Below are 19,439 nucleotides of genomic sequence, written 5' to 3'. Positions count from 1 at the left end.
TGGTTTAGTGGCTCCTTGAGCAGCAGAAGGCTGAGTGTTTTATAGTGTTCACCCCCTAAGTAACATTACTTGAGTGCCACATGTTGGCTGATGGCAAAGTTGGCCTCTATTGTAAGGAAAATTGGCTCAGCTTTGTTGTGATCAGTGACACAGAGCAGGGGATATCCTTTACTGACAGGGACATTAACAGTGTCCCTCAGTGGGAACATGGAATTACCTGATTCCTGCAGAGTGTCCACTTTCAAAAGATGATAACGCAGTAGTTACAAATGCAGGGTTATTCTAAAATACTCTATTTCCAAAGGAGAACTTTGCCATGCAAGAATACATTAAACTGTATGTGTGTGTCAGATGACAGAGTAAAGGCAGAAAACTGGAAAGAGTGCATTTTAGAAAAATGATGTCATTTATTCTGCAGACACTATAAAAACTGCTAAACTGAACAGAACTGAAAACACTTTTTCCTTGCTGTTGTAGAACAAGAACAGAGATAAAGCAAAAATGAACACTCAAAATGTGCAGAAAAATCAGTGTGGTAAGATATCTAATATAATTTGTCATTATAATCTGCATCAATTTTACAAAGTTTTAGTAGACTGTGATAGGCCTGTCATGGGGTGGTGTGCTGTTGGGAAAATGTTCTTCTTGCCAAATTTTGGATACTGTATTGGATATATAAAGGGTAAATCCAATTACTTACAAGTAGTAAAGTACACCACCACAAAGTCACTTTTTTTTTTTTTAATTTGCTAATATTTATCCACATTTTTATTGTATTTTAACTTTCAGAAGCCCCAAATCTTACAAGGGTTTACAATATCCAATACCTGCTGTGTACTATTGCAAATAATTATCAAAAAAGTCTTTTTATGATACCCCAAAGACTAAGAAACAGATTTTCCAAGTTTGTTTACCCACCTAGGGTTGTATGTAGGTGCCCAGAGAATACTTTGTGTTGCCTCTCTAACCACCTGATTGAGGGCTCTGCTGCTGTGGTGCATGATTTATGTCTCTTGTAACTTAGTACCATGGAGCAGCCTTGTGCTGTTGGACTCTTCCCTTACTACTCTATAGATTTTCAACTCTATTTGCACTCTGAATATTTTAATTGTTGTGTATTATTTACACTTAATGCACCTTGCAATTGTGAATTTAATATTTAGTAGCTTACATCACACTTAACAGTTAACTAATAATTAAAGGCCAGAAATATTAGAATATTTCCTAACAAAGGAAATCATGCTCAAATAACAAACTGTGGACAGAAATATTTCTAGGCTAGGTGTGTTTGTTGTTTGTGGGTGAATAGAAGTGATGTAGCTCCATTTTGGCTCACTTTCCCCCCCCTTTTTAAAAATACATGCACATACTACATTTTGGACAGGTTTATTCTAATACTGGATAGATTAATATATAGCAAATATAACAATTTTAATGAAGTGTTTTGTGTTTGCTCCTAGATGTGAAAACAGATCTGAACTTACTGCTTGAATGCCTTAAATATCAGATGGACTGCCCTGTGTCTCAGAAAGAGGCTTTGATCACTATCTATTCCATTTGTCAACAAAACAGTAAGAAATGCTTTTCCTTAGAAACAATGCACTCATTTATGTTCACCATGTATGTTAAGAAACTGATGAGCACTGTAAAAGTGTTGTCTAAAGGATATGAGGTTTGAGATGTTGTAAAGTCTTAGAAGCCTTTTGTTTTGCAGAGAAGCAAAAGCAAAAGTTTTTGTTCTTTTTTTCTCTTGTAGGTGAAGCAAGTGAATACTTTCGAGAAATTGGTGGTTTGATGTTTATAAATGACCTTGCCAAGTCGAGTGTTCATTGCATAGTAAAGGAAGCAGCTTTATTTACATTGGGGATTATTATAGAGAGTAATGGTAATAAAAATAATATTTTTTGTATTTCTGAGTGCGTTTGGCCCCATCATTACTAGTGGTTGTGCTTTGTCTCCCTTTTTTTTTTTTTGGTCTCACAAAACGAGACTACAAGATTGTCAGTTGGAGCAAGGGGCAATAAAGGTGCCCCAGTTCCACTGTCCATCCCCAGATTTGATCAATGCCTTGTTGATTCGTGTACAAAGGATGTCTTTAAATTACCAGACACACCCGTACTCCCCCTCTCCCTCAGCAGCAAGTGCTAAATGACTCCTAGATTGTTCCAAAGCTTGCCAGGGTCCTGATTGGTGTAGAACTCACTGCAGGGGGAACCCTCACTTCGTAGTCCTGCCTTGTCTCCACTCGCCACATACAGGCCACAACTGAGACTTAATAGTTTAGGATTATGAGTGGCTTACTTTAGGACTTAATGGTTTTCACTTTCTATTTTCAGTGTATTGTCAACAGACTTTGTGTACTTCTGAATTGTTTGAAGACCTCATTTTATTTTTAATTAAAAAGGATTCTGGTGTGAACTTGAAAAGAATGTCTGTTTACGTCATCTTAGTACTGGTTTCAAATAACAGTAAGTTGGGTTCTTTTCTGTGTTACAACAACACTCTTTTTCTATTTGCCAATCTTCAGTACAAAATTTGGAACATTTGATAAGTAATGTTTTGGTAAATTTAATTTATAAAGATGAATGTTTGCATGTAACTGAACCTGAATTGTCTAAGTAGGTCATTGCTCACTGGGATTTCCTTAAACAGCAGAACGTGGTTCAGTTCTAAAAATACAGTTTGCAAATGCAAAGCCGTAGTTTCTGAGAGTGTATAGAAAAACCATAGAAAGGTGTTTTTCCCAGTATGTTGATATGATTTTGTATTTCTTCTGGGGAGGATACGTACTTGGTAAAGGGAATGTATGTATGTAAATTAAACTTGATGTTAAGATTTTGTCTGCATTTGCATTTGTCTCTGGAGTCTTGTGTGTGTTCTCTTTTAGAAAATGGGCAAACCTATGTCAGAGATACAGGCTGCATCAGCCTGCTGCTGCAGTTATTCAGGTAACCACAGACAGATAATAGACTGGTTAGCAGTTATGTTGCCTTGACTCTTTGGGACTTGTTTGCATTGTCCTTAACAGAACAACTCTCCCCACCTCTGAGAAGAATCTGTCAGATGAAAATACTGACCCCTGCTATCAGCTCTGGTCTTCAGTGTGCAGCACTCTCTGTGCCTGTGTGAACAATCCCCAGAATGGTACGTTTTCCCTAAAAATTGTGAAAGAAGTTTAAAGTTATTCTTGAAACTGGTAATACTTTGGTTTCATTTTTACTTTTCAGCTGAAATTTCATTTCATTACATTTTGATTTGGGGTCCTTTGTTTCTATTTTTCCAGAAGATAATCAAAACATTTGCTGCTCAGTTTTTCCCTATGCCAAAGAGTGGCTCGAGAGTTGCACAGAGCCTGAGATAGTTCGTCCCATTTGTTCATTTCTTGGTCTCACAGTTGCAAATAACTGTAAGTGCACCTCAAGCTTTACACAGTTTTGCATTTGTTAAAAGTAAGTTTAATTAGAGAGTTAAATGGTTTTTTCTTTCTTGTCAATCTCTACAAAGTCACTTACTGTTCTTCCAACTTTGACAACTGTATTCCACCATCTTTACTTAGACTGCACTGTGCTTAAGTCCACAAATAGCCACAAACTGGTTGCATTTCACAAGGTCAGTAAAAACTATTTGGAAGCTGTTTTGATTAAAAGTATTTCTAAATAAAAGTCATTATTACATGACTGGAAACAGTGACTTAGGTAGAACTCAGGCATGATGTTTGCTATTTGTATGCGCATATTAGGGTCACTGTTTCCTGTAACTATTTTATATGCAGTTACTACATTTCTTGAGATTAATATATATCCAGCTTCTGTTGTACAAGAAATGTAATGACAGAAAAACTGTGATAAACTTACTTGGTAAAATGCTAAAATAATTTGCAAACTGTATTGCTTAAATCACATTTTTTCTGTTTTTCACTAAGCATACGTACAGAAATATTTTGTTTCTATTGGAGGATTGGATACATTAGCCAAAGTTCTCCTTGAGCTTATGCATGATTCCTGTTTGAGTCACTCGAGCATGAAACTTGCAGTGGTAGTAACAAAGACTCTGGATGCCTGCATTGCTAATAACTGTGAGTGAAAAGACATTTTTTATCTATGATAATTCTAAAATGCAATTTTTAAAGTCTCGTGTTGGTGGAAGAGTTTTATAAATGGATGCTTAAAGGCAGTTAAGTTATATACATCCCAGTGGATGTTGCAGATTTTTTTAGAATTCAAAGGTGTAAATGAGGAGTGATTCAGTTCATCTGAGGTGGATTACTTTCCCATTATTGCTAAAATAAACACAGTGAAATTTAAACCCTACTGAAAATTAAAAGTAAGATGCTAGAGCTAGTTTTGGGTAGGTAAAGCTGAGCACTGGGCATGGCAGTCAGTTTGGATCCTGGAGTTAGGCCTGTGCCTGAATAATAAATTGTGTAGCTGTAGGAAGCTTTAGTAACTCAGAGGTGGAGCTGAACAAATGTGGTATTTCTGCAGAACACACATCTGCTCTGATTTGCTGGCTGGGTAGTGCTCTCCCACTGAGGTCTTGTGTATTCCATCAGAAGGTTTGGAGAAACCTGTGTTCCTGACAAATCTGTGCTGTGGCCATCGTTTGTGTACCTGCCACTTCTGCCATAAGAGCTTGAAATGGAAGTTCACAAAAGTTTAAAAGCATAACCCTGCACTAGTTCTGAGTGTAGTTTCAAGTCAGTTCGTGTGTGACAGGATTAGGCCTCAGCATGGATGTTCCCAGTTTCAGGAAGGGCTTGCCCTTCTTTTTGTGGCAGATACTCTGTGTCAAAGCTTATTCAACTCTTCCTGGCCCTATACTGGAGCTGATAAAGGATGTGGAGAAGCTCAGCAGAGATCTCCAAAACTTGCACAGTGAAAAGCCCTTGTTTATCATTATCTTCTACCACATCTCCGTGGAGCTGGGAGGAAGGGCAGGGTTGGATTTGGGAGCAGCACAGGAGGGATGTGGTAATCTGAAGTGTTAAAGTGAAAGGCAGAGCAGGACAGGGCTGAGCAGGTCCAAGGCTTTGGGGGGGTCTCTAGAGTTTCCTCAAAACCCAGCATTTTATACTTGGATGATTCCTACACGCTTAGTATCTAGTTTCTTTTCCTTCCAATTGTTTTAACAAACAGCTGCCGTGGGTGTTGTCTTGGCAAAGTATCACACTGTGTCAGAGCTGCTGAAGCTGCTGTCCAATGAGACACTGAACACAGGAGAAAAAATCAGTATTATTCTAACAATTGGACACTGTACTGAAGTTTGTGGTAAGATTTGCTTTTTCTTTTTTCTTTCTGTCAGCTTCTCCTAAGTTTTCATACACCGACTCCTCCAGTGGTGTCACTTCATCAAGACTGGAACGCGAGGGAGAGTTCTATTAAATAACGTTAATATTTGGAAAAAAAAGTTTTTTATAATGTTCCATCTTTACATTTTAAAGCTTTTTAGTAGCAAGTGTCTTTAATAGCTTTGAAAAAGTAGACTAATATGCAAGAACTCAGAGCTGAGCGTAGGGATCACAGGGAATAATTAACCCAGACCTGAAAACTGCTACAATCCAGACAGAGCAAATGAGTTGTCCTGAGCTCTCTTTTCATGGTCCTTGGTGCATACAGCTTCTGTCCGCTGCTTACAAGGCCAGTAATATTTGTAAAAGCCATGTAAGAGCATTGGTTTTGAAGTCACATAAGCACTAGGTAGCCCTGAAATGGTTTTTTGTCATGTTCCTTAGGGCTTGCCCAAGCATTTCTTAGGCATATCAAGCATACCAAAAATATAGCACTTCAGTTGGTATTTTATGGTAGTACAGGCAAATAGAAAGGGAAGTTCATTTGTATTACTGTTTTTTTCTCATGTATGTTCAGATAAACAAGAAAAGGGGATTATGCTCAAAAATTCTGATTAATTTTCATCCTCTGAGTGCCAATAATGTGCAATAATTAGCTCAATAGGTCATAAATTTATTTTAAAAGACATTTTTTCATGAAGAATTAATTGAAACAAGGCTTAATGGAAAATGTCTTTTGAATAGAAAAATGATTAAACCAACAGAATAAAAGCTTCTCTTAAAATGTCAACGCTGTCAAAATAAAAATACTTTCTTTTTAGAATTAAGTTTAAACAAGAAAACTATTTTTAGCAAGTTATCAGTTTTATGAATACATATGCAAATGAGATCACAATTTAAAAAATTAGCTAATTACATAGTAAATGAGGGACAGATTGGCTAGACCAGGATTAAACTACTAATTTTATTAGAGTTTTGCTAATTATAAACTTTAAGGTTTTGATATTTCTACATCTCAGGGCTTACAGAAATGTAGCATTATCTACTCCAGGAGCAGGTAATGGAGGAAGAGAAGTCATAATTCGAATGTTTTAGGCCACAATTAAGCGAGCTTGGAACTCCATCATATAATTTGTCTCAGTCATCCTTCAGTTTTCTTACAGAAATTTGAGTTCTTGTCAAATCATCCTGTGTGGTGTAAAGCTCTCCTGCTGGGTCATTGCAGCAGGCTCAGGTCTGTAATGCAAATCTCTTTTTCTACAGAAACTTATGGAAAGTTGCTACTATTAGCTCTTAAAATTACTGTGAGGTTAAGGTGTCTGAGGCTGAAACCAGCCTATTTTCCTTTACCATGTCCTGTTGTAGAAGAAAACCAGTGTGAACTGCTCCAGAACAATGGTCTGCCACTTATGATTCAGGTATTGACAGAATCTCAGGACGAGGAACTCATCAAAGCTGCTACTTTTGTGCTGCAGAACTGCAAACAAATGAGTAAGCTTGCTGTTTTTGCTTTAAAAATGACAGTGATTATTTCCATCTCTGTGTTCTGCTGATTCCCTAAGTGATTTTAACTGTGGCAGCTTTGTAATTCTGTGTACTCCAAAAGATGTTTGTTTTCTGCAGAGAAAGTTGCCTATTTGCAATGAAGAACTGTCTTAGGCAGAAAAAAGAGAAGTAAAAACTCCAGTGATGTTGCAATAATGCATTTGTGAAACCTCTCCATGTAGGGCCAGTTCTTAAAAGCTTTCCTGTCTAGAAATTTTGTGGAAAATACTAACATTGTCATTGAACACCCCATGGATGCTCTCCTCCTGGGGATGTACCACTAGAGAGAGCAAATAAACCAGAGACAATCAAGCCTGAAATCACTGTGACTACATTCATTTCCAGTATTAAGAAATCCTGATCTTTCTTTTTGAAGTACACCCTTCTTTTGAAATACACCCTTATTTTAAGGTACACTAAGCTTTTATTAATTATTTGTACAATACTACCAATGAAACAGAGATACCTTTTCTTCTAATCACTAGAGCATGGAAGGTATTCAATTCCTATTTAGTAAAAAACAAACCTGTATCTACACTTTTGTGCTGAAAGCATAACTGAGAGTTTTGTGTAAGATTGAGAGGGTGTTGGGATTTGTAGTGTCCATTAATATGGAACTGCTTTTTGAAAAAGCAGAGACTCATACGGGTTAAAAACCTATAGGGTTAGGTTTAAATCAATGAAAAAGTATTTTTTCCACAGCATCATTGTGCAAACAGTTTATAGTAACTGTAATTACAAGCTCACCTCTTGTAACTGCAGCTTATATTTGAAGTGTGTTAACATTTATATATAAATTTAAGTTTTACTAAAATTGTTATTTTGCATTAAATTATTGGGGCTGTCACCCACTAAAATATGATAAATACTTTTTGAGATGTTAATTGATAAAATTTTAAATATTAATGTTGTTTTATATTTTAAAGCTGAGCAGTTGTCTCTGAAATCATATGATAACTCATTAAATGTGAACAATGCAGAAGAGTTGGGTGCGCAAGTCAGAAAAAGATGTCTACAAGACTACTGGAAGAAAGCAAAAGAAATTTTACACAGAATAAACTTGATGGAAAAAGAGCATGATGAGGTTGGCCTATTTACCAAAATAGGATAAAACTAATCACATCTTTCCGGAGTTTAGCGAGAAAGAGAAAGTAAACCTTTAAGATAATTTCAATGTGAGCAAAAACACCAGGAAAAACATTGGATTTGTATGAAACTGCAACCTGCAACTTTTATCATTATTGTAGATCAGGCCGAGTTACAGGTGTGCAGAGAATGGGGGCACCTCTATTTTATGAAGTATTCTATTTTATTGTAAAACCAGATTTTTTACAAGACAGAAAAAGAAGAAAATGAGTTTATTTTTAATTGCTGGACATTCAAACCTATAATTTTAATATTTGCAGGCATGAAATGCTCAGGGTTGTACAGCTGGGGTGGGATAGATGATAAAGGAGAATGTGAACATAAGCTGAGATAAAGCTGTTTCATATTTCCCTTGTGCTTTATAGCTGCTAAATATCTGTGGGTTTGGAACAGCAAGTTTATGAGTTATTTAGATGGATCTTAAGTTCTAGCAGTGCCTTGCATTAGTAGCAAATTCATTGTTTCAGTCTGAAATTACCACTTAGTAAGTACCCCTTCAGCACCTTCAGTGGCATTGCTGTCTTGTTGGCTCTCAGCTCGGTCAGGGGCTTTTCTGAAGCTTCTCTGGAATTTGCTTTACCCTCAGAGTTACACTATCTAGTTAATCCTGTTACTAGATTTATTTACGATTTTTACAGAGCTCACATAGTCACTAACCAGTATTTTTCAATACAGGGAAGAGTGCAAGGAGAAATACTTGTAGATGAATCTTCAGTAGCCAATTCTGAAGCATTAGAATCCCATGAAGTGAATCCTGCTGATCCAAAGATGCACACAGAAAGAACACATAAAGAAGTCTGTTGTCCACAATTGACCTCAAAGTTGAATAATCAGGTTCTTGCTCCATCTGCAACTTCTGCTCCACAAAAAAATGAAACAGTGAACACTATGGATGCAGCTTCTACCAGACAAACTGAACAGAGGAATAATCCATGTTCAGTTACTGAGCTGCAAACAGACAGTGTACCTCAAAGTCACAGTATAAATGGAAAAACTGCTTGTGTAAAAAGTCAGTCTGGTCTTCAAGCAGGGTAAGAATCTTACACCTAAGCAGAAATATTAAGTTGTTTTTCTTCAGTAATTTCCAAGCTGAATGTCAGCCTTTTAAATTATCTGTTACTAACTATCTTTTTCATCTAGAGAAAAGACATAGCCTTTTGGTGGCCCACTAGAGATTATGCTGTGAAAGTGTTTTTGAGGTCACAGATCAAAGCTTATGGTCATCGTAGTAACAAAAGCTCCTGATCTCTTTCTCTGAGTGGTGGTGTTGTACAGAGAGCCTGTTTCAGGGCATGTTTTCAGCATAGTGGTGAAAATCATCCCTGGCTTTTGCCCCAAAGTTCTCACTGATGTAACAGATCAAGATTTAACCCATTGGTTCGGATAAAACCACAATGGTTTCTGTAATGTGCACTTACTAGGAAAACAACAGGTAGAGAACTGCTCAGAAAAATTTTGAAATTGAAGTGTCTGCAAAGTAGGGGGCAAAGTTTCAGCACCTCTGCTGTTCTCCCCTCATGTTCCATTGCTGCCCTGCATGGGAAGAGAAAGGAACAGCCCTGTTTAGTCATTCTCTGTTCTCTTACTCGTTGCTCTCACACAAATGCTAATTTTCCTCTTTTTCTATTGCTTCTTATGGATATCTTTCCTCTTGATAACCCAAAATTATTTATAGCCAACTTGCAATCATAAATACAGATTCCATTCTCTTGAGTTTATATCTGGAATATCCTGCAAGACAGTCAATGAGAAAGTATCACCAAAACGACATTTTTGGGGGGTTTTATGTTTTGTTTGGGCTTTTTGAGTTCCACATTTTTATTGTGCTTTTTTGTATGTGTCTGGCTGCACCTTGCTCTATGCAGTTTCCTGGTATTATATTGTTACTTTGCAACTACCACAGAAATTACCATGGTAAATTCAGGTAAATTTTGTTTTGCTACTGGTTAGCATAATTTCACACAGCTTCTTTATTTGTTGTTCTGGGCTCTGAAGCACAAAACTATTAAGACATCATTAAAAAAAAGTCTCTCCTTGAACATGTGTTTGTGAACACAGGAATTACTGAAAAGTAACCACGGGTCAGGCTCCTTGCTCCTGCAGCTTTCAGAGGGAGTCAGTGACACAAAAATCCTCAATCAGGGTATCACAGCAGTGTGTTGGTTGCACAGAAGTTAATCAGTGCAAGAAAAGAAGAAACCTAATTATCTTTTGGAGCTTTTGCTACAAATAGTGAAGGCTACAGTATTCTGAAGATTTTGTGAAAGTTTTATGTGCACTAGGTAATCCTTATGTGAATCAGGATTGCAAATTACTCTGGAAACCAGCACCCCTTGAAAGCTCTGCACTCCCTGCTGAACAGACTGCAAGGAATGCCAATCACAGATCTCTGTAAACAGGTTTTAACATGCACTGATTACATGCTGGGTACCAGAAGTCCAGTAACTTGGGATAATTAGAATAATTTTTTTAGAGTTTTCTCTTTTATATATTTGATTTTATATATTTGATTGTTTCTTTTGTGCCCTTGAAGTGTGTGTATTCATTTGCAGGTAAATGTATGTTGTTTTTATTGTTTGTAATTTGTTCACATTTTGATCTTCCCAGTGAACAGTTATTTAAACAACCAGCAGAGACTGTTAGAAATATGAAACAGACGTGCACATCAGGTACAAATAGCTACACATATTCCTTTCTGAGCTGATTTTGTTCTTAATGAGATTTTAATTAGCTTTGTGTATGTTTATCACTACTATTTATCACTTGTTATGTATCATTACATGACAGAGAGTGCATTGTGTGTAATATCCTTTAACTGGTTTGCACAGTGTTGGAATTTTATACTGTACACAATTTTACCAGGAGAACTGTTATTCTACTTTTCTTCTAATACATATTTTAGCTTTCTTTTTTTAAAATTGACTTTAACTATTCAAATGAATGTATCAGAGATTAAGTTTAGTGTTTAATCTGTACTGACCAGTGAAAACCACTAATAGAAAATGCAGGTTTGGTCCTGTGTCTGTGAGGTAGGGGATAGAACCTGCCTGCGAGAGTGACTTTTGCCTGATGTGTTCCTACATGTTGAACATGTGTTTAAGAGAGAAGCTTTTCAGATTTGCATTAATCCTAGTCTGATGCATTTATTTCAGAACTGGGATCTGTTCAATCAAATCTTTATTCACTGTTTAGTTTCCTGTTAATTTATAAAATTGCTAAGTATTCATTAGATTAGAATTTGCCAGAATGGGAGCTTTACAGGTGACAAGCTGATCTCCAGGCTACACCTGCTTATCTGAGAATATGCATTATTCCAGTACATCACATTTTTCAGCATCTGATTCCAAAGAGAAATAAAGTTTATAGGGCTTAGTTAAGCAATATGGGTTTACAGGGTTATTTGCTGTGTTCAAGTTGATGTAATATCCTTTGGGAGAGTGATGAAAAAACACTGAATTGAACATGGTTATTCTGGATTTACAAAAATGTGAATGTGATGCATTGAACTTGAGGAATTTCATTTAGATTTTCTGCTGTTATGTTAATTAAACTTTAATAATCTACAAATAGAAAATGCAGTTGAACGTAGGTATGCTATGCATGATTACCATGGCAAAAGATAGGTTACATTTTCTTAGTGACTTTTTTCCTCCCTCATTTAGATCAACATTCATTCTGCTCAAAGAAAACTGAGGAAGTCAGAAATACTTCAGCTACATCTTCATCCCATAAAATAGCAGATTTAAGGTGTTCAGGTAAATATTATCATAGATCTTTCTCTCCATACATAGAAGTATATAAAAGTACATAGAAGAAGCCTTAAAGGGTCAGCAGTGCAGTAAGTGGATTGACTTGACAGAAATTTTAACACATTTGTTCTATCACCTCTTACGTAACAATAAATCCTGAGCTGCTTCCTTTCCTTTCCTTTCCTTTCTTTTTTCTACCTCTAAAATAAAAGATAAATATTGAAGTAAAGCTGACATATTGCAATTTTGGTCCATGGAATAGTGTGGGTTTACTGACAAAGAGAACACAGAGTAGCTTAACAGGTGACCCCCTAATTAGAAGAATACTTGAGCGGGTGTTTTCCTCCTTTCTCTGGTTGCAAAGAGGGAGGAAGAACGTGTAGCCCTGCTCATTTCCCTCATTTGCTCTCCTGCTAAGCCTCCTCACTATTCTGCAGCCCTTCTGTTCTCTCTGCCTCACTGCTGTGAAGTACAGGCAGGCAGTTTTATGGCAATCCATGACTACAGCCCAGTTACCCAGGTTCTACTTCCTCAACCTGCTCCATCGGTAGGTCCTGAGAATGCTGCTGGTACTCCGGATTTGTGAGTGCATTTTGTAATCAAGTCAATGTTTCTTAATTTAAAAAACCCCAACAAAACAAAAACCCACAGAAAACCAAAGAAACCCCAAAGCACCCCATAACACACCTTTGAACATTATTTTTATCTGAGTTGTCAAACTAAATTCAACCTGAGCTTTAGCACTGCTTTATCTTAAGGTAGAACATTACAGATATGGACCTGTGCCCTTCCTGTGACTCCTCACACAAGTCCTCCTTCAGCTGATGTAACTTAACTGTGAGACATCCAAGGATAACTAAACCATAAATTACCCTAGGAATGTCCTCAAAAATGAACAGCAAGGCTTCCTATGAGGGAATTCATGCCTAAACTAGACTTACTGTTGATTAAGGTTAATACAGGTAAGTGTAACAACATGAAGTTTCAAAAAAAAAAAAGTATATAATATATATATTTTGGCTCCTGGATGGAGTGCAAATGGAACTGAGGCCTGTGTCTTCCCATCCCACCAATATTTTTACTTCTGTAGAGGATCTGTGCCTCAGTCAGTACTTCTGGACTGGAAGTGCAGCATAACTTGCTTCCATAAAATGTTGAAAACAATTTTTTTTAAGAGAGAAAATACAAAGTATCTCAAGAAGGCACATAAAAATGACACGAATATGGAAAACCTGAAGTCAAAATGATCCTAGTGAGCAAAATGAAAAACTGAACTTTGTGGTGGCTTCTTTAGAAGCTGTGATTGCTATTTCTACAATCCCCTATTTTTCTCAGGGTGTACAGCAGGAGGACTGTCCTTCAACAGTAGAACCTTCACCAAGATGTTACAGAGTTGCCAGCACAGGTGTTCCCACCACAGAGTCCTCCTGGAAGCTGAAGAGAGATACCGAAGGGAACTCCGCAAAGTGGCTGCTGGTAACAACAGCAGATCTGCAACTTGCCAAAGTATGGAGTTTGTTTTCAGTACTTGCAACCATTACTTTGAATTGCATTTAAAATTCTGAACTTTTTTATCTGCTTCTGCTTGTCTTGCTGTTTTAAACTCACTCATGGAATTTGATTTACAATGGTTTGTACTAAGTGAGATCTGAACTGGCCACTTCTGTTTTGAGGATCTTGTGTATTTCATGCCATGGTGACAGATGCTCGTAATAGGCTTTGATGAGATTCTCATGTCTTAGCAGAAATAGGCAAGTCCTGAGGCAAGGGAATGTATTAAGTTGAAATAAGTGTGAGTAGATGGATGACATCATAACAAGGTAATTTCATTCTAATATTACACACTTGCAGGTCTAAGATAATTCCTAATGAATTAAATAGAACACATTCTATATTTCTCTGGTTTAAAGGAGGAATTTTGAAAATGAAAGTTATTACATACTGGCATTTGTACTGGTGTTCATCTTATATTTTCCAGAAATGCTGCTGGCCCCAGTGAAGAAAGACAGGCTGCATAAAGAAATATCAACTTTTAGGAGCAAAAAGGATAGTTTCCAAAGTAAGGGCTTGGTTTGGAAATTGATGTGAAAAGCCCTTACTGTCTATTAATTCTTTTGCAGAACTTTACCATGGGAGGCTGTGGATAGGAAATTATGTTGGGGTTCTTTTCTTTTTTTTTTTCCCTCTAGATTCTGAGAATAATCTGTATATTATAAGGCCAGAAAATGCATATTCTATAATAATGAAATTGTATAATGCACATTATTGCACTGCAAAGTTATCTGGCACTTGCTGTGTTGATCCTGTTTTGAATAATGTCAGGGTTACTTCCATAGCATTTGGTATTTCTCAGTTTTGTGGCATGGATTTCTGAAATGGAGAGGTTTAGTCAGGCTCAGAGCAAGTTCAGCTGCCTGCTCCTGGATTCAGCACCACTCCATTACGCAGTTCCAGCCATGTTGTTCCATTAGACCCATTCCTGTTCCTGCTGGGAGCTCTGCTAAGGAGCTGAACAGCTGTAAGGGGAACCCTGAACCTGTGCAGCAGCTCTAGAGCAAGTAACCTAAAAAAACCTATCAGGAAATTAGTACAGATCTATTTACTTGTTATTTACTTATTTGTTATGAAGTGTTATTAACAGGGCAGAGATGGAAAAGTGAATATAAATCCCATCAGTTTCTGCAGTGCAATTTGGGAGCCCTGTGTTTGCAGAACCATCAGTTGCCCATAAAACCTGGTGTTCTTTATAATGCACAACTGCCCCATTGGTAACAGAAAACTCATCTTTTACAGATGTTATTCTCTAAGATAGCAAAAATGTTAATGGTTGTATTTCTTCCCTTATATTTTTACATAATTCACCAGAAATTGTTTTCAGAATGTGTAGTGGGTACCTGCAGATCTCCAACTAAAGTCACACCTACTACACTCATCACCTCGTAACCAACACTGTTTCTTATGACTGATGACCAGGATTTTTAAAGTAGGCTGAAGCAGTTCTCTATCATTACTTAAATTCTAAAACATCAATATTCCTTTAAAAGGCATTCTCTTTTGAAATGAGAATTGAAATTTGAATTTTGAAATTCCCACCAGAAATCTATTTTTTGTACTCTTATTTTCAAAAGCCTTGTTTACATGGTTATTTTATTTAATTAATGCCCAGTAAAAGCCAGTGGGTTGATTTTTAAATTTATTTATATTTTTCCCCTTCAGATTCAGAAATTGATTAACTTGTCTTATGAAAACCACTAAAGTATTTTAAAATGTAAAAAGCCCAACCAAAGCAACAGTATAACTTCTTGAAAACCCATTACAGCAATATATTATCTTTAGCAAGTACACATTTTCTGTAAGCAGAAGTAAACTGAATTTTCCAGTCTTTCTTCCAAGACCAGATTAGTGGCATGGCTCGAAAGATGGTTCTCTCTTAAATTTTAATTCCTAAAACATAACTTGTGTTTTGTCATTTGGTTTTTTTTCTAAGAAAGATGAGTAATGTTTTATTGTTTGGGTTTTTATTGTTTATTCTTTTAAGGCACTCTTTTGACTCCAAGTAGAAAAGACAAATCTAATACTTCAAAGAGAGATGAACATAATAGAAATATTAGGTGGACTAACAGCTATAACTTGACACCTGCATATGGGAAGTGTGAGTATTACCAGAAAATTAATTCTCTAATATACATAACTGAAAGATCAGTGCTTGCATTTAGGTCAGGGCATTGAGAGAAGCACCTGTCATTGTTATTGGAGACAAATGGCTAAAAATTTAAATAAACTGTTACACTTTCACTCATAGAAATCCACTTGAACATCAATAACACTATTACTTGCTTCTGATTCATAAATAGTCCTTATGTGTTAATGTGGGTTATGAGAAAAAGATCTAAGGAGAATGAGATATTACTAATAAAGCAACAGTTATATATTCAGATTCATTAGAATAAATGCTCCTTTACAATTTTAGATTCAGTTTTTCAGTAGATTTTAGTTATTTTAAAGTGACTGACTGGCCTCCTTGTTCACAATTTCATAGCTTTACAAAAAACCCAAGATGCTAACCTGAAGAGACAGAGAGTCAAAGAGATGGGCAGCCAGAAATGTCAGCACGTAAAAGAAATGTGCACACATTCACTTGACAAAGATGAGGTTAGTTATGCAAAGCCTAATCATGCACTCACATATTTATAAATGTCCAAATAAAAGCACTATGAATTGCACAGTTTCTTTTTTAGTCACCTTTAACAGGAGCCCAGTAGCAAAATGAACCTTATTAAAAAAATATTCCTGTGTTGGTTCTACTCCAGTCACACTGACTTATCCCTGAATTGAGTTCAGCATTTTTCAGCTGACATCTCTTCAGAATGATGGATCTGGAGGTATGATTTCTTCTGTACTGATGAAAATTTGCACAGTATAGAAGTAACAGAAACTTAAAGGAATAAACCTGCTAAAAGTATAAACTATGTAGGCACAACAGAAATGAAGACAAAGATCATGGAAAGGTACTGTATTTCGGTAAGTGGTGGCAGGGATGAAACCTTGAAGAACCATTGTTCCCTTGACAGTGTGACCATTTCTTTACAACTACTAAAGATTGCATTGCCAGTAATACGTTACTTCCACATGCAAAATAGTACGTAAATTTTCATAATTCTTAATGACACTAAAAGAATTATTTTCAGAGCAATGAAATATGTTCCCTGGCCATGAGCATGAGACCTTTGAGCAGGAGAAGAGCCCGAAAAGATTTCACAGCTGAAGAAATCAACTGCCTTTTGAAAGGAGTCAAAGAAATGGGCAACCACTGGAATTTGATTTTGTGGTCTTACCCTTTCCAGAAAGGACGGACAAGTGTTGACCTTTCCAAGAAGTACTACAGGTTACAGATGCAGGTACTCATCACTGAATTTTCTACTAACTGCAAATGCTGTAAGCATTTTCATCACTAGCCCCTGAACTACCTTGCAGAAACAAAGACAGGCTTTCAGAATGTGCATTCATGGGATTGTGCCTGTGTCAGTGCAGTGCCCATGAGAATGGTCTCTGGTGTAATTCCATCAGGGACGGTGCTTGGAGAGAGAGAACTAAAGTAGGGAAATATCAGAGAGCCTTGGAACGTGCCTCTGCCCCCTGACAGGGTACAGAGAGTGGGAGTGTCAGTTGAGGACTCTGAATGAATCCCTGTTTATCAGGAAGTTGGTCTCCTCTCTGTTCAGCCTCTTTTGTGATGTTGGTCTGTGACAGCCTCTCCAGCAGTTTCCCAGTGGTTAATCATGCATCCCTCACACAGGGAGCACTGCTCCTGTGCTTTGGAGACCATGGGAGTGTTTAAGTGACAAGCCTTTGTCTACTGAAAGCTGGTCTATAATTGTGCAGTGATTTGGGGCTACATTTATCTTGGTATTGTGTCTTTCATCTCCATTTTATAGATGAAAAAAAACCAACAAGGACATCAATAACATCATCTAAGAGTGCTTTGGATTTCGTTGCAGAATGTTCAAGAACAGCCTTTGTAGCAGTGAGGTATTGCCAGAACGACACAAACCCTTGGAGAATTTAGGTTGGCTTGGACTCCTGTTTTTCAGTGACAAGTGACAGAATTGTTATGCGTTGTAAATTTAATTTACCATAATTTGGCAATTTCTTTAAGTGATGCTATCATAGGCAACAAAATCTCTATCAGTAAAAATTACATGAGTTTGGAACTTAATTTAACCTTGAGCATTTGATTTATGCAACTTTTGATTTAACTTTTTGTAGCTTGCTTTATACCATTTGTAAGAAATGGCTGTATTGCAAAAATGAGTATTTTATGTCTGAAACTGGTGCTAATGTTGTGTCTGAATTTGTTTCCTCTTAATAAGTGAAATGTTTAAAGCAGGTGGAATATTTTGTCATGCATTGAATATGCTGCATGTGCAGAAAAATGTATCTGTGACAGAAAACACTGAATGTGTGGTTAAACACTGCTGCACAGAGGAGGCAAATCTTTCATTGTTACAGAAATACTGTACTCACTGTTGAACTTAGTAGGTAATGACAGAATTTGGCTTCTGTTTACAGTTGGACAGTTTTTTGGTGTATTTTTCAAGTGAGCAGAAATTAGAATTTCCGCTAATTACACAATTTTTATAGGATGCTTTAGTGAAAGCCTTGGTAACTTGATAGCCTTACAATTTCAGTTGTATTTTTTACTTGTTCTGATAAAGGAATGATGACGTAATAGTTAATTTCTTATGGAAAAAAGTTTAGTTATTGTAATAGCACTAGGTTTTCACTGTGATGTGGCTTAAAGACAATGACAACGATACAATAAATACATTTTCTAATATTTTCAGCTGTTGCAATTTGGGGGTTTTTATTATTAAAATATTCCAACATCTATAAAAGATGTCTCTGTGTGGAGCTGTTGCAGCAGCAGGGTTAAGTTTCAGTGGAGAGTGAGAGCCAAAAGGGCTCCTGAGGTGGACTGTAAACAACGAGGACATTGGGGTCCCCTACGCACTCCAGGTGTTTTTCCAAGGACTCCAACCTAGTCCAGACAAGCTGTTACTTCATCCATTGCTGAATGTGTGTTAGTATCCACATTATCATGGCCTGAAATATGTCTCAAGTGGCTAAAATATGCAAGGTGTAAATCTTTACTTGACACAATGTGAGAATATCACAATACTGACAATTTACCTCACCTTAGATACAGTTTAGGTTGTGGCCTAAAGGCCCTGTGGAGCCTTTAGTCTCCTCTCCTCTTTGGGGCAGGGCTGAGTTCAAAGTCGGTCGAGTTGCTCAGTGCCTTGTCAAGTTCTGAGACTCTTCAAGGAGGAAATTCCCGCTGCCTCTTTGGGCAGCCTCTGCTGGTGCTTCACCTCCTCCGGAAGGCAAGGGCTGGAACGACACTGCTGGGACATTCTGGTGGGATCCAAAAGAGAAATCAGGGACCAGGAGCAGGCAGAAACCTGAGGTGTGAATTTGTGCAAGTCAGTCTTTTGCTCTTCTATGGATCAACTTTACAGTCTTGATCAGTTTAATTTTCTTGCACAAGTGCTTTGAAATCCACGTGTAATGGACATCATGAAAAGAAAATTGCATAGGAATAGTTGATGTCACTTTTAAGCTGGTTGGGCCATCCAGGGCAGTATTTCAGCACTTTGAAAAGCTGGAATATCCGACAAACCACCCAGGGAAGTCTGTTCGCAAAAACCCTGATGTGCTTTCGTGGTTCTGCTGGACAAACAGATGTCAGGGGTGTGAGGATTGGGTGGTAATTATTGCTTGACCAGTCGGCAATGACTTACACCGTGTGCTCACCCAGATCCTGCACTGAGCCCGGCACTGCCAGGCACCAGGGCTGCACCGCACGGGGACACGGCAGGGCAGGGAGCGGGGCTGCAGGGGAACTACTGGGACAGCTACCGAAGGTGCAAGAGAAGGCACCTGAGCAGGTACCAGAGCAGAGATGGGGGGTCGGGAGAAGGTACCAAGGCAGGTACCTGGGATGCAGGAGGAGGTACCTGAGCAGGTACCTGGGATGCAGGAGGAGGTACCTGAGCAGGTACCTGGGATGCAGGAGGGGGTACCTGAGCAGGTGCGGGGGTCAGGAGGAGGTACCTGAGCAGGTACCTGGGATGCAGGAGGAGGTACCTGAGCAGGTACCTGGGATGCAGGAGGCGGTACCTGAGCAGGTGCCGGCGCTGCCCGGCCCGGCC

General features: G+C 37.7%; 1 protein-coding gene and 1 long non-coding RNA gene across 5 annotated transcripts; one reads left to right on the top strand and one right to left on the bottom strand.

The window, feature by feature from the left end:
• Positions 1-501: 501 nt before the first annotated feature.
• Positions 502-18,116, top strand: TERB1 (telomere repeat binding bouquet formation protein 1). Of its 4 annotated transcripts, none has more exons than XM_032122055.1 (20): positions 502-535; positions 1,461-1,571; positions 1,757-1,885; positions 2,337-2,468; positions 2,888-2,948; positions 3,029-3,144; positions 3,284-3,406; positions 3,923-4,075; positions 5,136-5,267; positions 6,653-6,778; positions 7,759-7,916; positions 8,654-9,009; positions 10,586-10,647; positions 11,641-11,733; positions 13,063-13,233; positions 13,706-13,786; positions 15,266-15,379; positions 15,767-15,879; positions 16,416-16,625; positions 17,226-18,116. In XM_032122055.1, exons 1-20 carry the CDS (start codon positions 502-504, stop codon positions 17,247-17,249), a joined length of 2,499 nt encoding a protein of 832 aa, XP_031977946.1. In that variant the 3' UTR covers positions 17,250-18,116. The 4 variants fall into 4 exon arrangements, with proteins under 4 accessions (XP_031977946.1, XP_031977945.1, XP_031977944.1 ...); XM_032122054.1 differs by having other exon boundaries at positions 17,163-18,116; XM_032122053.1 differs by lacking the exon at positions 17,226-18,116 and having other exon boundaries at positions 16,416-17,149.
• LOC116450024 lies at positions 6,233-19,424 on the bottom strand. Its single transcript, XR_004242630.1, has 2 exons — positions 18,423-19,424; positions 6,233-9,511 (listed from the first exon to the last, which is right to left on the bottom strand). It is a non-coding gene; the product is annotated as an uncharacterized LOC116450024 (long non-coding RNA).
• Between the last annotated feature and the right edge of the window lie 15 nt (positions 19,425-19,439).

Source organism: Corvus moneduloides, chromosome 12 (genome assembly GCF_009650955.1).
Source record: "Corvus moneduloides isolate bCorMon1 chromosome 12, bCorMon1.pri, whole genome shotgun sequence".
Classification (NCBI taxonomy): domain Eukaryota; kingdom Metazoa; phylum Chordata; class Aves; order Passeriformes; family Corvidae; genus Corvus; species Corvus moneduloides.
This window is presented reverse-complemented; position numbering and strand designations above follow the sequence as displayed.